Source organism: Botryllus schlosseri, chromosome 2 (assembly GCF_051294905.1).
Source record: "Botryllus schlosseri isolate E-star chromosome 2, Bs_hap1, whole genome shotgun sequence".
Taxonomy (NCBI): Eukaryota; Metazoa; Chordata; class Ascidiacea; order Stolidobranchia; family Styelidae; genus Botryllus; species Botryllus schlosseri.
The window spans coordinates 16,750,026-16,767,205 of NC_137237.1; the positions used below are offsets into that span (position 1 = coordinate 16,750,026).

The following is a 17,180-nucleotide window of genomic DNA, read 5'->3' on the forward strand; positions in this document are numbered from 1 at the left end:
AAATCGTTATTTATCAATTGTATATCTCCATCATCGGTGCCTGTCACCATATATATTTGTAACCGGTTTATCTTGTAAGAAAACAAAAAATATTACAGTTTTCTTGGGAACGAATATATTCAGAAGACCGACACGCAACGCACTAGTCGGTGTAAATAGATCGCGCCGTGTGTGTGCGCTGTGCCTGTGATTCGTACAAATATTGTGCCTCGCGTGAGTGCAGACGTCTATACACTGCATGATGATGATGAAGCAACGTTGCATATCTGTTCGTGCTTGGTGTCAAGATCGACTGGGAATTCTTCATGTGCACATAAATTAGAAGAAGCATGCCCAAATATGCTTGCTTGACTTCGACGACACTCCTATATGCCATTTATAACATATCGGAATGTTTACTCCAGCGCAATTCAAAATATCAGCGATTAAATGGCGATTACGATCTCAACGTGCTCTATCGAGCACTCCCAAGGCTGGTAAGTGCTAATGAAGGCAGCTCTTTAGCGATGATCAGTTGTATATCAGACAGGATACAACGGATACGTGATTCGTTTCTGATTACGCTTGTCTCGCATATCCATTGTAGCGGCGTTACAATTTGAAGGCACATTTATTTCCGTTCAGTTACGAAACGGATGATTTACAAACCCAATATCAAGCATGTACGTTGTCTTCCCTAGTCGCGGTACAGTCACCGACAAACGCATTATGTCATTGCCTTATAGGTGAACTTCGCGACGTATATGCGATAAGATAATTGCGGTTAGGTGCCAACGATCAGATGCGGTACAGGGGAGATTGTAGATAGCGAAATTCTGAGCAGGAGAATTATGGATAACGAAAGCGTTATATCACAGAAATTGGCGTTGGGGATATAGATTGCGATATTCAACACCGAATGGATGATAGTTTCTTTTTTTCCAAAACATGGACTGTGAGATATATCTATTGTTTTAGAGATATGGATGACACACGGAGACCAATTTCGTTTACCTGGCTCTATTATATCGTGAAATGAGAATATCGGGTTCCAAAAGTGGAAAAACTTAATAGAATATAAATGTAGGCACTGATGGATCGTGATTGTTAAGTACAGAAATAGGTTCGGACGATCTGTTGGTTTGGGTTCTAGAACGCAACTTGGCTGCGTTCGCGGCCTCAAGTAGGTCGCTAGACCAGCGGTGCTTCGATCTGGTATAATTGAAGCTGTTAATGCTTGGTACGGGAGAGGAATGTGAATCATAAATCCGGATTTGGTGGTTGTATCACGGAATGATTGCCAGATATCTACACCTAATACTTTCGGTTGGAAAGTTTCATTTGATCTAGAGTGAGTAAGAGACGGAGTGCATATCCCCGAATCCGAATGCATAAGTTTATAAAAGAATATGTGCCTGATTTCTCATTCCAATTGATGTATTGCATAGGGTAGGAACAATACATCTATAGGCCGATGAAGATTCGGAAAATCCCCAGGAAGATTGATCCGAGCCATTTATCATTGCTGCCGAATCAGATCTAGCGAACCGCATTTACAGTGTATTTTTAACTTTGCTGACAGCTAGGTAAAGTAGAGTCGCGAAAAGTTTATATAAAACAAGGCTTAGCACGACGCCTCTAACAAACAGCTTTGCAACGGAAGGTGTCGTACGTCGCAAATAGCGTCAACGTCGTTAACACGGCAGTCGAGCTTTAGGGCTATATACTCGCTTAAGTCGTTACGAACCGAGTCCCACGTATTGGTCACGTTCCACTGGCTTATTATCATCGCTATTTCATACATTACATATAATATTACTATATTTATTTTCATGAAGGATAACCGGCCATAATCTATTCCTAATATGAGCTATTCGCGTCGTCACAATAACAAATGCGGGAAGGCTTTTACTTGTAAACACGGAACAAATTACTAACAAGGATTAGAGATAAATAGCGTTAGGAATGTGTGCGGACAATTTGTCAAACTATAGTGGGAACCCGGCAAGGAAACATTTCACTTCTTTGTCCGTGTCAGCGAGTTCGCTTTATGAGAGGTGTTGTCGTTTGTTCAATCAGATATATCGATGACAGCAAAGTCGACAATAATAATTAATCCAATGTAAAACTCACAATATTTGTTCAAGATTAGTTTCATCATAGGGATCAATCTCTAGGAGCATATAAGGCAACCGCTATTTCGCGGGGAGCCGTCTATAAGTTATCGGTATGCAGATGAAATATATAGGCAGATTGCGTATTCTTCAACGCTAAAGCTTCAAAATATAGATCGAAATATGTCGAATTGGCGTCTAAGCCGGTTGTTATGATATCCTGACAAAACACGTCTGGAATATCATTCGCGCAAGTACAGTGATGTTATTTCGAACTAATTAGTAGTGACTCGTAATTGTACCGTCGCTCATTCGCGTTTTCCTGTTTCAGTACACAGTAGGTTTCCGACGAGCTTTCGTAATTCGTACGCAATAACAAGTTGCTCTCAAAGCAGATACAAGTGCTTGAAGGTTTTCATGCGGTATATTCTGCATTCGTACTCTAAATTCACGCTTTCACTTTGCCCACGCGCGCAGGCAGTCAGGCACTGCCTGAAATGCGGGAATGAGTCAAAATCGACGCCTTGGAATGAACGGCGGTAAAATGCGTCGCGTCCGAATGATTCTCTTCGGACATCAAGCATTGCCATTTTCGGGTGTGATGAATTCTTTACATATTAGAACCAATTATGCATTCAGAGGTACATGCTATAATCGTAAGACGCTATGATTTACGGCGAAATCTGAGTGATTTGCCATAATTAAATTTGAAAGGAATTATTGCCAATAATTTTGTTGATTGATTCATTTCGCATTAGTGTAATCGATAATCACCAAAGCAACACCATTTTCATTCGGTATGACGTATGTCGCGAGGCAGCAGGTACAGCAGAATTTATACTTGAATCCGCATTGGATACAGGTCTACCGCAGTCATATACAGACAACCATAGCGACGAGATCGTGAATACTAGATCGTCAGCATATATAATTGTTAGCCTGTATTGAATCGCGCGTTACTTGGAAACAAGTCAAGTTTCGTGGCAGCGGCAATCCCGAATCTATTTCGGAGGGTCACAAAATGTTATCTTGCGACCCAAGTGCACTGTCACTATCTCTTCCGGCCATTTATCGTTTGCGATAATGGCAGCAGCATTTCAAGGCCATTACCTTCGGGTTGACGTGTGTTGTCATAATCCATAACAATCGTGACAATTGAAACGGCACCGTCACTCAAAAGACGCCGGGAATTTTGATGAACTTTTGACTCACGCTTTAAAACATGGTTGTTTTCATTCTCAGATAAATTACAAACACTATGAAAATGCAAGCCAAAACATACTGCCTGTTTGCTATATATATCACAACATGCTGTGTGTACGGCAGGAGCATACGGGCGAAGAGAGACGTTGCCATTCCGAAACATCTAATGAATCTTTTTCATTGGGGACAACGCTTTCAGCACTTGGGAACGGGGATCATCGACCTGAACGAATTAAGGGAAAACAATTCGACTGAATCCGTCGATTTCGAACCGACCACGATCCCACCGCCCCTTGGGGGCAACGTCGTGTCTGGATCTATAGCCGAAGACGACGAAATGAACGAAGCGCTGCCCGGTCAGAATCAATCAGAGATTTTAAAAGAATGTAGGAAGATATTGGACAAGGATCTTCGCGACATCTGCATAAGGGTCGCCACTAACCCAATACTGAAAACCATGACTGGTGTGCGCGCGTACGCTGCTCAACAGTCGCGATACACCACGAGCAGGGGCTTCGCATCTGTCGCCGGCCCTCGACTAAAACACTCCGTGTGCAAGGAGAAAACCATCTGTCCAGTATATCGAACGGGCGAGCAGAGCCATTTTGTTAGCCGCCGAAGCCTATCTCCTTGGACAATGTGCCACGAATTTGACCCCAACAGGTAAGCCCGACGATGAGATGTTTACCATCTATATAGGTGAAAAATATGATTAGCGTATAATGCCGTGGACTGTTTTGTTTTTGCCTCTTCTATTAGAATAAATCTGTAAGATAAAACCATAGCATGTGTTCTGATCCGCGTCAATGTAAAGGGAACAATTTACATGCAAATTGCTGTAATCATTTCTCGGCATCTCGGCATACCATACAATTATATGCCACTCAACCATGTCGGTTAAGTCGCCTCTAATGCTCTAATTACTAGCCCTTGACACTTTGAATCGCTTAAACGTATCACGTTCAAATGCACACAACATATAGATAAGTATAGTCAGCTCATCGCTACCTAACGTATCTTGTCATGAAGATGAAGGCTTATGGTTTGCATTCTTCCAGATTTCCGCAATGGCTCAATAAAGCAGAGTGTCTGTGTCAAGGATGCATAAGTCAGATTGACGGCAAGGAAGATATTAGAAACGTCCACTCGCAGCAGCTTTCCGTCGACATTGCCGTGCTGAGAAAAGACAACGTGGTGATGGATTTCAGCAAATGCACCAAAGAGACTTGCCGAGAAGGCATCGAAAGCATTGCTATCGGCTGCCATTGCGCGCTGTCGAAGATTATAACGAGCACATAGTCGCCAATCGGCGATCACCGCGCTTCGGCACCGAAGATCCAGAATCCAGATGCCGGTTTCAGCCGGAATATCATGGCAACCGTGGGGTCCACGTGATGATGCACCGAAATCTCGAGAACGGACCGCTGTAGTCCCATCACATCTGGCCGCGAATGATGCAGTCCCCAGTTTTCGTGCGGGATAATCCTTCCTACGCAAACATAAAACTGTGAAGTCCCCCGAGATTTCAGCAACGAACTCATACTTCGTCCCCCGAATCGACAATTGACGGCAATCGCAGAGAAGCACCCGGCAACCTCTGTTCGGATTCCAATTGAGTGATGTCTCTTGAATGCATGCTATGGACGAAATCAGTTCCAATGTCACATTTCTATGTTCCAAATGATTTGTATTATATATTTAATAAAAGATATATGTCATCCATACATATTCGTACAAATTATCAAGTCTAATTTAATTTCTCACATTTTACGCTACGTATTTATATTCATTTTCTGTCCACTCTTCGTTACCTATCAGTGTTTCAGTGTTATATGACAGTATTGTATGTCATCTCTCGTTGGAATACAATGCCTGGAGTAAAATCATGCACTAAACGTTGAATAACAATAGGCAAGTCGTCGGGATGGACTGTGTCAAAACCGGAAAGGGTAATCCTAATGCAGTTCAAATGTACCAGCAGTCAACACTAGCTGATGTGTGGGATAAAGAGGAAGCAAAGGAGGTCAAAATAGCATTTTGCACGGAATGGAGGATGTAACAGCGTCGGGGATGATATGAAAACTGCGGGAGCGCTGATATGCTAAAATACCATACGCGGTTGCATATATAATCCACGTATGATATTTTTGCAGCTACTCAAAGTAATATGTGATGTCCGTAGCGATTTCACATACCGCCTACCAATCGAAGCGATAGTTCGAGAGATAATGTTGATAATGATAACGGTGTCGCGTAAATTGGCATTTCTGTTCACTAAATTATGCCGAAATTACGATCTTCATACCGTCACCATCATGGACGAACATATCATAATCGCATTCCCCATTTGCCACACATTCTAAATATGCAGATCGAATTCCCAGTATGACTCTAAACATGTCCATCGATTTAATTCCGTCAAGTAGTGACAATACTGAACGTTTTGAAAACAACCATGATTCTACGAATTGGCGACCGCAATGTATAAGATGTTGAATCATATGCATGAGCGCAAAAGCATCAAATTCGCGACGCATTATCTGCATTTGTTGCCGGTGTACATATTGACTTATCATCAGCGTCAACAGGAAACAAACACGCTGTCTGGCAGGAAAAGTGAGTGCTCTCGGAGGAAACTCACTTGCCGTGCGACGCCTCAACCGCACATTTCTAAATCACTATAGATGTCAGGGAGAATTTTGACTTCAGGGTTTTTTCGAAATATTTAATCCCACACTAATAGTGGTGATCCATAACGAAGCGGGTCGACCGCGGTCGGACTACAACCGACAACCCATTGTACTTTCGACAACTCTTACGGAGCAAGATGGTGTAATGGTGAGGCGTCCGTCTTCTTGATCGGTAGGTCATGGGTTCGATCCCCGGCCGGGTCAGACCAAGGACACGAAGATTGTGTCCTCAGCATCCTGCTATAGACGCTCAGCATCCGCGGATAGCATGAAGGAGAAAAAACGATGGTGCAGACTAGGTGACCTTACTGCTGTATCGCATCTCCGTCGTCAAAGCATCTCGATGGTGCAGGCGAAAACGAATGTCACCTTACTCTCTCTTCTCTATCTCTCTGTCTCTCAAGAAATGTCTTGATCATTTTGTCGCCAGGTGAAATGGTTATCATGGATTGTGGCGCCGTTGGTCTTCAAGTTGCTTCCTACAATTTTCCACGCTGTCACCGGGGATTGGCGAACCAAATTCGTTCCACTGGATTTAATAAGACTATAATTTTCAGATACCATACGCTTTCGACATCCACCTAAAGTAACATTGACGTTTCTGGAAAATCGCTGTACTTCTACTTGTAATTGCATACAAAGTTACGGCGTTATACTTCTTCTACTTGAGTATCAACAATGCACACCGTTGTCCCACACTGGAGACCGCCATCGCATTGACAAGGAGCTGTCAGATCGATATATATCTGCAATTCAATGTGATTTTGTTTAGCGACAAATTCACGCCGTTATTAATATTTGATGGGGATTGTGCGACGACGGCAACTTAATTCAGAGGCAAGGAATTATTGCAATTGTGTGGAATTTTGTTTTGACACTATATAGATTCTGGTTTGTTGGTTGTAAAAGGAAATCTTGTTTCGATGAGCCAGGAATACAGGTGGTGACAAACAGAGACATATGCAGTCGAATCTTCTTGATTCGGGCAATAATTCCGCTCAGTTTTGGCCGAATTAAGCGGAAACTCAATTGTTCGTTTCATCCTCATGTATGTTAAGGCAGACAAGCCATCGACATACTGTACTGTTGCGTAGAATATTAAGGCAGTAGCGTTATACTGCTATCAAAATAGGAACTGGTCTCATAAAATGCACTTCAGGTTATGGTTGTGTTGTAATGTATTGCGTCGTTGAGTGTATTGTGCCTCTTCAGATTAGTTGTATTGCATATCTTAATATAGTATACAGTATTTCGATACCACGCGATTCCAGAAATACTGTAGACCAGTGGTCGGGAACCTTTTTCGACCGAAGAGCCATATTGGCCAAATATTTTCAATTTTACCTCCCAAAGAGCCGTACATGTCAATCAACTATTACGTCACAATTGAAAATTCGTGGCGTATTGGTAGCACTAATATATGTGATTAACAGTGTGCTCCATATTTTTCTGCTCACATGCGTATAGGTGGAGCCAAACATGGTCATGATCATTGGTCACTACAGCAGTACATATCCACTGGAGGGTATGATACGTCAGTGACGTGGGGTTAGGGTAGGCAAGTGAGGCAGTGCCTCTCATGTCCTCGGGGATGAGTGAAGGAAAATAGTGAATCCTTCAATGATTATTGGTATCTTCTATCGATGCTTAAGAATGACTATGGATTTTGAACATTTATAATCCTAAAATGACGGAATTTCATATTTATTGTTCGAAAATAAATCACAAACGAAGCGGTAAGGCACAGATGAAGCACAGACGGGCAAAGTCTCTCTTGTGATAGCGCAACTCATCGGAAATAGCTTAGAATCAGATATGAATCCAATGTAATAAGTCGAGCTGTTTCCGAAAATCTAGATCGACTTCCAAAGTATTCGGCCTAACATAACGCTGCGTTGCACTCTATATTATTACGGCGGTGCTAGAAGCTACTTACCAATCAAGAACATGGATAACTATGACGTTGTTTTTAATTTGAAGTTGTAATTGTGAATGTCACTTTCTCGGTGTTCACGAAGACAATGTGTATTTGAAAATTGCATTGTCCGACAAGCGTCGCCATGTCTGCTATTCTCTTTGATCAATTAAAGTAGCGTGCAATCAAAGACTTCGAGGAGATCGATGGCGTGTAGATCGAATTCGCGAGTCGTGGGAGCCGCCGGCGCGTGGGGATTTTGAAAAGGGGGGTACGAGTCCCTAACCCTAGACGCCCCACTGTCTTGACCTCTCAAAGACATGTTTATGCTTCCGCGAGAATAATAATTCTAGCCGTCATGGAAATTTGATAACAAGTTGCTGCAATATTGATAAATTAAGTACAGAATTAACAATATGCCAAAGAGCCATATCTTACAGCCAAAAGAGCCATATATGGATCGCGAGCCAGAGGTTCCCGACCACTGCTGTAGACCGTATATATATGTAACACGCACGTATAGGGTTAAGATGATACGGTAATTCTTCACATAGATCATAGCAATGTAGCAAAGGCCGAAACGGTATTTTCACTTGATAAAACTACACCACAAAACTGTAGCGAATAAAGACAAACACGTCTATCCAGGCAGAAAATCAATCGTGGAAAAGCTAACAACATTAACAATACGACAGTGGGTCCCAGCCGGGGGTAGTTATTTAATTTATAGGGGGAATCTTGCTTTAGGGTTGTGCAGGAAGCTATGCCTGGATTCAACAATTCTTTATTATGTTTCCTGACGGAACTCTGGAACATGAAATTACAGTAGTTCTTTCCAAACGCGTATTGTATCCCTGCTGGCTGATTTTTAGCTATAAATCGGTTTAAATGCTATTTCAAATTGCCCTTTTCGCACAAATTCTACCCGATTTAAAAAAAAAACTAGGCCTATACCTCAGTGTTTTAACGGCTATAGCGAGAAGAAGAAAAAGGTTCTGCCGAATCCATCACAGCAAGGCTACTGTGGAGAGTGCTGTTTACTTTTTTTCAAGTCAACATCTGCTCGACCGTGAAAAAACATGCCAGTGGTTTGAAATCCATTTGAAATTCTTGTGGTCGAATATATTAAAACGGAATTTGGTTAGGTAAGAATCCCAATGCTTTACGACTAAATTAGATCCCCGTAGACCTTAATCGGTGGGATTGCCCCTACCCACGACGACGACGGCTTCAGAAGGCTCAAAATCGACCCCATCTGAACTAATAACTCCCTTCGGTCGAAAAACATAATCTATAGTCGCCTACCACCTGAAAGACCTTCGCATACCACTAGCGGTACGCGTACCACAGGTTGGGAAGCACGGATTAAAGCGAACATGTTATATGTTTAGTCAACAGCTATGCGCTCGCTACACGCCGCCGGAAACACATGCCGTATATTTAGCGTAGTGTTTCCGCAAGTGAAAATGATGACCTTTTACCACTGCACACTCAACACGTCCCTCAAAGCTAGTCCTTTCACCGAAGCAGCGGATCTGATTTGCCGTGTACCTTTCTTTACATAGATCCGTCGGCCAGTGACTGTTCTCCATGGAAACCCGGCGAAAATGTGGGTATGACCTCGCGAATATTATTTCGTTCGCCTTGGATTTTCAAGGGCCGACGCAAGTTCACCGGACACCGCACGAAGCCCCCATCCATATCTCTCGGTTTAATCGATTCCATGGTTTCCGCCTTCGTTACCGCACTTGGCGCCGAAGTGCGAGTCTCTGCGTCGAAGCTCCAGCAGACGACTCGAAGACGAGCAACGCCCCCGATAGCGGACTGGTTTCGCCTGTTCCTTTGATACCCATGTTAAACTGCTTTGAACACGGAAACCGTTCATGCATTTCGGTGTTAAATATTTTACACGGAAGCGGCCAGCGGTATGCCTTACCAAAAGTATATACCTATATACCTATTTTAGTCATCGGGCTTATTTTTCTTATGGGGGGGTGTCTTCTTATTGGGTAAGTTTGGCTCAAATATCGACCAAAGGGGAGAAAAGAGACGAAAAGAGGTTGAGAAACACTGTAACACACGATGATTCGGTGGACCCATGCGTTTGCGTTGCTGTATGGGTCGCCATTGTGTCACCAGAATCACTCATCGTGCGTTACAACGAACGAAGTACCGTTTATTTTGAAATAACCTAACGCTGGGACTTGCGAACGTGTGTCCTAATTAAACGGGGAAGTGACCGCATAAACGTCGTTTTTGAGGTGTAATTTTTACTTTTGTTCCGTTCCCTGGCATTTTCACCAAATAAAGCGGATGTCCTGGTCTTCCGACTTCCGAATCAAGCAGGTTCGACTGCGCTTTGGATATGGCATCGGGGAAAAATAGCGAGTGCTAAAATGCGAATGTCAATAATAGCTGTTAATTAAAAATTGTGAGTATCATAATAGCGAACAAGTCATACTTGCGTGTGTGATATAGGCTCAACTATGATTTTACCGCGTTCAATGTTTTATCTAACACGCTCTATCGCCCGCTATAGCTGAATTTGTTACACCTAGTATAGTATATCTATTTAATTATCATTATTCAGAATTCGTTCGCGTTCTAGTGCGTGGCGAACAACTGGTGATGAGTGCCACTTTACAATTTTAATAATAACAGTAGCCGTAAGGTCGTAGTTCTATCTAACTTTCCGAAGAGGAAGGATACTATCCTTAATGGAGTGACTTGCAGATTCGCCGACTATATTGCGTCGAATGAAGGCAGATTATATACAGAAGCCAAATCCTAACAATTCTGTAATTTATCTATCGCAATTTTTCGTGTGTTGCAGAGGAATAACAATTTGACTATATTTTACTGAAATTTAAAAAAATTACTTCAATATCGACATTCACCTTAGTGGGCAGGTTTCTTCCTGGACTGTGTGTATACTGTATATTTACCGTTTACACTGCGAATACAGAAAATATTGACATTAGTTATTCATATTAGCGCGGATCAAAACTGCGAGTGTCAAAACAGCGAACTCAAAATAGCGAGGCTTCAAAATAGCGAGTGTCGAAATAGCAGGTGTCATCATAGCGAGTAATTTCAAATAGGTAGGATTAGAGATAAAATTTACGCCCGCTGTTTTGATATTTGCTAGTTTTCAAACTGACTCGCTCTTTTGACACTCGGTATTTCGAAGCTCGGTAACTTGAAGGACTTATAGTTAATGTCTCTCTCTTTTGACTTTCGCTATTTCGAATTCGAGCAATTGGGCATTCATAAATAAAAATAGTGTACGTCATCGCAGGGTGGACCTGACGGGCGGAGGATAGTATAATCATTCAAGAATGAAACCGTTTCTATGGAGCGTTTTAGTGCAAATTTGTGTTTGGCGATTGCATATCCAAGGCCATAGTTAATAATGTCGAACCGATGAGCACGGGATTAAATCGGTATCGAAACTGGAACGACTTTCGCGATTAATTACTCAGAACAAATGTCATCGTAATAGAAAGGGCTACGAAAACTTATTAATCATACCGCATATATATCGACAAAAATAAATACATAGTCACTTTCATATAGTATAAATTCCAACTGAATTGCAACGATAAATACTGTCATATGGTATATCTGTGGTTTTTAACTTCACGTAACATTGTCGATTCGCACTACTCACGGCATTTTCGCGATGGCCTCAGGTAACTGTCTGGACCGAAATTTCGTATCGTAAAAGGAACTATAAAGGGTACGCTTATATAAAATTCCCGCTAATTCGTGTGGATCCTGTATAACTTCGAGACAAGTTTTATTTGGCGTTGTAAACTAATTTATCAATAGAGTGGCTGGATCTATAACAGTTGGTTCCAGGATTTGGGCAATGAGTAGTGCGCGGATAGTGATTAGAGTGGAATGCCGAATTTGCCACTTATTAACAGGCCAGGGTAAGTACGAAGAAGCATATCGACGTATATAATCCTATTGCTGATTTTGTTTTCATCATTAAGTACAAATGACCAAATTTCCGCGCGTATGAGCTACCTTAACACAAGGCCTAAGGGAATACGTGAGTGTACATCACACTTAATGAAGCCGCGTAAACTCCTAATATCGCCACATATTCCCGGTAATTTATTGCGATGTTTCGGAAGTCGGTTTTACTATTATTAGTGTTTGTGTCGTCGCAGACTACGTGATAAATTATGTCCAGCAGTCTCCAGTTAATCGAACATACCAATTTCTGCACTTGCTTCCCGGATGGCCCGAATCCATTCCAATATGCGATAGCAATATTCACGACACATGGCATGTTGTTTGTGAAGTGAACTAATTCAATTACACTGAAGAAGTCGTGCTGGTAAGGTGCAACGAAACATGTTCTTATTATCGGAACTACTTTTAGCGTGTGTTTGTACCATTCCTTAACAAGAAATATACATATGTTACTAATTTAAGATTATTGAGCTAAACGAGGTGCATTATATGCCGGTGGAGATGTTCTGAAAGTATTTCTTTGATTGACTTCGTATATGAGAATTGTTTCTGAAACCAAATCAACATATCGTACAAAGCATTTATCTATTAGAAAGATTCTCGATACAACTGCGTCATTCTGATATCTCGATGAGCTTTCGTCATAATTTGTCCTCAATCTTACAAAGGTGTGCTTGCGCAAGAATACCGAGTATCGCGTGTAAACCTTGTCTATAGATTCTTTATTAATGCCAAGATTGGATTTCCGACATACATATTTCACGGGATTGTCGACAAAATCCGTATAGAATTAATGCCTCGGGGAAATCATTGTGTTTAATATGCCCTGAAACAAGTTTTTTTGATACAACAATAGTTTTTGCTGCCATTAGAGTTGAAGTCAGTCTAGTTATCGTTATCCTTATCTGCTGCCAGTCAAGTTGTGGTGGAAGTATGAAATAATAGCTTCAATGCTTATATTATATATACATATCTTGTTAATACTCGGTTAGTCAGTTCACTATCACCTGCTACAGTTTGATTGCCGGAAGAATGAAAATGCAACAGAACACCAAGAAAATAATTGTAGCGTCCACAAGTAACGAGAACCGTGCTAGAATTATTACGCTATTCTGGTTATGAATAAGGAGATGATCTGCTGCTTCTGTCACAGCTATCGGCCTACGTTCTCAGACCGGAAGTGGGCTGTAGTGAGGTTCTGAGCCTATGATCCGCCATAGATATACAGGGTTAACAATGCCTAATACAATGACAAATGATATTTAGGCGAGAAATAATAGACACTTACGTGACCTTTGACACGGACCAATCATATTGCAGTGCGATGTAAACAAACAGCGATTTAGGGCAAGCTTACTATTTGTGAGCTCTTATGGCGGATGGTGGTTGGCGGATGAATTCACAGTTCACTCACATTGTATCAGGCATATCTGATTTGGATGAATGATAATAGCATAGAATATAGAGCCAGTGTCTATTTACAGTATTCTAAGCCAAAATAACCAGCAATGGTGGCAACTGCGCAGTATGATGTGTCCTAAAATGCATGCATTTTGATAACATTGCAGACAAAGCAAGCATAGCTGTTTCTTGTTATTCGTATCCTGCAGTACGGTATACGAATAGCCAGAAATACCAATGCTTGCTTCATCCGAAAAGTTGTCAAATACAGCTGCGTAATTGCCATCATTGCAAGGTATTTTGAATAGAAAACTGTACATACATACTAGATCTATGTTATTACCATTCATCTAAATCAGATATGCCTGATACAATGTAATTGAACTATGACTTCATCCGTCAACCTTTTTGCCATATGAGCTCACGTATAGAAGCTTGCCCTACATCGCCGTTTGTTTACATCGCACTGCAATCTGATTGGTCCGTGTCAAAGGTCACGTAAGTGTCTATTGTTCCTGGGTTACGAAGATTCTCTTAGACCTCTAAGCCCGTTGCGGCACGCGAACCAAGAATGTGCAATGTGCAATTGTGCATTGTGCAATGTGCATATATAATGATGCGCATGTACGGTTGTGTGGCCTGGGAAAATTAACGAAGCTCGAGGATCTCCCTTTCGATTTTGGATTTCGTTATCACGGTCTGCTAATAAACTGTGATGTTATTGCGTTTCAGAATAGTGCTATATCACTCAATATTGTATACATTTCTTTCCTATGAAAATGTCGATTTTTCTGCAATTAACAGTGTGACGCGACGTGATTTCATAGGCTCGTGTACTGTACACGTTCGTGTTCACAGCCAACTTTCTACAAAGATTCGTGGTGGTGGCGAGATAGCGTAGTAGTATTCACAGCTGCATCACCAATGGGTTGTGGGTTCGAGTCCGAACGAGGTCTACCTAAGTGTTGGAGGTTTTTCTGGGCTCCTCCTTGCCAACTTATCCGTGTAAGCATTGTCTCATAGAAGCCTAGAAGTGAGCCGCGCAACAAGTCGACAGCTACAGAATAAAGATGATAAAACTTGCATGGGGTAATTGACAAATGACCATAGTAGTCGACAAAACACCATGAACATTAATACTACAAACAACAAGAACAAGTATTCTTGTTCACACGAAGTTCTCACTATTCGCATCAAATAGTACAACTATAGCTTTCGGCGTTTGGAACTTGTCGCTATATGGCTATACGCTTATTCACAAATTACATTGAACGTCGGTTATTGCGCAAACGAAAAACGTCTATAAATGCATGTTCCAAATAAAACGCTCCTAATTTTACTGGATCGCTGATTAAATCGTGCTGTTGATCAAAAACCCGCTGCAAACCATATATGATTCAACTGCAACCAGCATCAAAAACGGTGCCATCTTAAATTGGAATCTCGGCCATTTTTTTGAAATTATTATATTTTTGGTGGCAATTATCGTCTCTTAGCTATGACCTAACGTCGTGTTTCAGGCATTGTTGAAGGTAGAGTTCTGCTTTTTCCATCCATCCAGGCCATCTGGAGAAGGGCCTGTGATGGAGTTTGTAAAGAAACATTGCTAATAAATGAAAATAAATTATGACACTGATTAGATGAAACACCGTCTATATGGCCTCGTTAGAACGATGGTGATTTGTTTCATTTATATTTATATGTTTTTTTTTATTTATATGTTCCCAAAATGATATATAATATAGAGGATATTTATCGCCCAGACGATTAAAGCCGTAATTATCAATCTCCGTCTCTCTAGTGAACGGTAAAAAATAGATTTAATTAAAAATATTGTCAATGATCTGTCACTCCACCAAATCATTATTCAGTTGAGACAAACAGTGAACAGTATATGCATACGCACCGCCTCAGCTAAGCATGTATGTTACTGTAATTGTAAGGTAATGGGTCTTTTATATAAAATATTCTTTGTACATTTTAAGGAAAAATAAATATGAGCATTAGGTTTGTGGTTATCTGCACACTTTTCTCCCCATGGATATCCTGCATTTGGAGTCAACACGCAGTTGGTGAGATCCCAACTTGGGTGACGAATTCGACTGCACAATTGACGGTTGAAGAACAGCCCGAGGAAAAAGATGACCCAAAAGACAACCCGTTTATATTCCCGGTCATATTCGAACCTACTACTCAACATATTGAGAAAACAACAACAACAACAACAACATCTCTTCCTGAATCACATTCCCCATCGGAGTCAAATAATGCGTCGCCTTCGAACGCGTCGGATAGCGGCAGTACTGGAGTTGATGATGCTGTCCTTAGCCCAAAGCCTACTGTTACAGTGACTACAAGTACAATTGATCCCAAGACAGCGAGAGTTGCAAGCCGAAAACGTAAAATGGAAAGACAAAATAAACTAAGATGTAATAAACTGCTGAAAGGAGTTCAGCGTTTGAGAAACGCCTGTCGTTCAATCACCCACGAAGCGTTGGCCAATACTGAATACGCTTACGTGATGTCAAACAATACGGACGTGGATGGGATGAAAAGAGATTTGGTCAACCAGGGACTGAGAAGAAGTTTAGATACCACCCCAATACTTCCTGGTTTACAAAATGAGAACGACATAGGTTGTCCTATTCGAACACAATGGATGGCGGGGGCGAACCCGAACGAACATAGTTTGTCACCCTGGGCATATAAGCAACATTACGACCCTAACAGGTAAGGCTGTGCGCGCCTTTGTCTTCACTTATGTGTTTGTGTTTTAGGTAGGCTATTCATGGTGTTAGTCGACTACCATGGTCACTGACACCAGGCCGATATATTCTTGATTTTTATTCCGTAACTGCCGACTTATAAAACGGCCAACTTCTAGGTGTTTTGTAAGACACCGTTTACGCGGGGAAGGTGGCAAGGAGGAGACTAGATAAACCTCCAAAACTAAGGTAGGAGAATTCTGAAGTCGACCACGGTCGGACTCGAACCCGCAACCCATTGGTGTTGCAGCCGCGGAGTATACCACTGCGCTGTCTCGGCGGCCGTTGTCTTTTCATTCATTCTTCATCAGTGATGAAAACAAATAATAGTCAGCCACATAACAATATTACCTTTCGAGCATCAATTACGGTATTGTGGTCGTGCAGAAATATTATTCGTCACTTGAAATGCTTAAATTCAGAGATTCGAAGACATAATTATCCATAGGAGGCACATGACTTACTTTTATGCTACGCCAGACGTGTATCATCCACCATTCTATTTTTTCTAGAATTCCACAAATGATGAGCGTAGCCAAATGCCTATGTGAAGGGTGCATTGATCCAGATCTGGAAGGCGAATTTATAGAAAACAAGAACTTCGTTTCGAAGGAGATAACACGGTATTTGAGAGTTTTACGAAGAGATGCTACAGCAGGAAAATCCTACTCGGACCCGAAGTCATGGCAAGAGAGCTTGGAGGAAATAGCGATAGGCTGTCATTGCATGAGACCTAGAATATTATAATGTAATTTTTGCGTTCAGCATTACTTTCTGGATTTTCGGGTTGTGTAACTTCTGTATGAAAATAATCTGTGACAAGAACGGATTTTCTATTGAGAAACTGTACCTGCAGAGCGCTCCTTTGTTGCTATAATGCGCAAATTTACGTATCTCAGATGAGCGATTTGAGAATAATCACGAGATGTCAATCAGTACATCCACTCCCTGAAAAATGCAGCATCCATTATGCTATTATGTTTGTTTTATAAAATGATATTTTTTTATTGAATTCGTGTTGATTGATGACATATGTTGTTAATGTATAATGTGGTTAACCAAAGCTATGTACCGCTTCCAGATTACGATCTTAAGACAGAGTGGAATATAAGAGATAGCGTCGGCGATA

General features: G+C 41.4%; 2 protein-coding genes across 2 annotated transcripts; both read left to right on the forward strand.

The window, feature by feature from the left end:
• Positions 1-77: 77 nt before the first annotated feature.
• On the forward strand, positions 78-5,221 carry LOC145433855 (uncharacterized). The gene is made up of 2 exons (XM_080311110.1): positions 78-3,959; positions 4,355-5,221. The coding sequence occupies exons 1-2, from the start codon at positions 3,352-3,354 to the stop codon at positions 4,593-4,595; spliced, it is 849 nt and encodes a 282-aa protein (XP_080167236.1). The 5' UTR covers positions 78-3,351; the 3' UTR covers positions 4,596-5,221.
• A 9,821-nt stretch (positions 5,222-15,042) lies between these two features.
• Positions 15,043-17,180, forward strand: LOC145433857 (uncharacterized). The gene is made up of 2 exons (XM_080311112.1): positions 15,043-16,016; positions 16,564-17,180. Exons 1-2 carry the CDS (start codon positions 15,283-15,285, stop codon positions 16,796-16,798), a joined length of 969 nt encoding a protein of 322 aa, XP_080167238.1. The 5' UTR covers positions 15,043-15,282; the 3' UTR covers positions 16,799-17,180.

Bases quoted from the DNA above. Each gene is read 5' to 3' on its own strand.
- LOC145433855 (XM_080311110.1), top strand. From the start codon at position 3,352: ATGAAAATGCAAGCCAAAACATACTGCCTGTTTGCTATATATATCACA. The intron at 3,960-4,354 runs GTAAGCCCGACG...GCATTCTTCCAG, and splicing joins CACGAATTTGACCCCAACAG to ATTTCCGCAATGGCTCAATA.
- LOC145433857 (XM_080311112.1), top strand. From the start codon at position 15,283: ATGAGCATTAGGTTTGTGGTTATCTGCACACTTTTCTCCCCATGGATA. The intron at 16,017-16,563 runs GTAAGGCTGTGC...TATTTTTTCTAG, and splicing joins CAACATTACGACCCTAACAG to AATTCCACAAATGATGAGCG.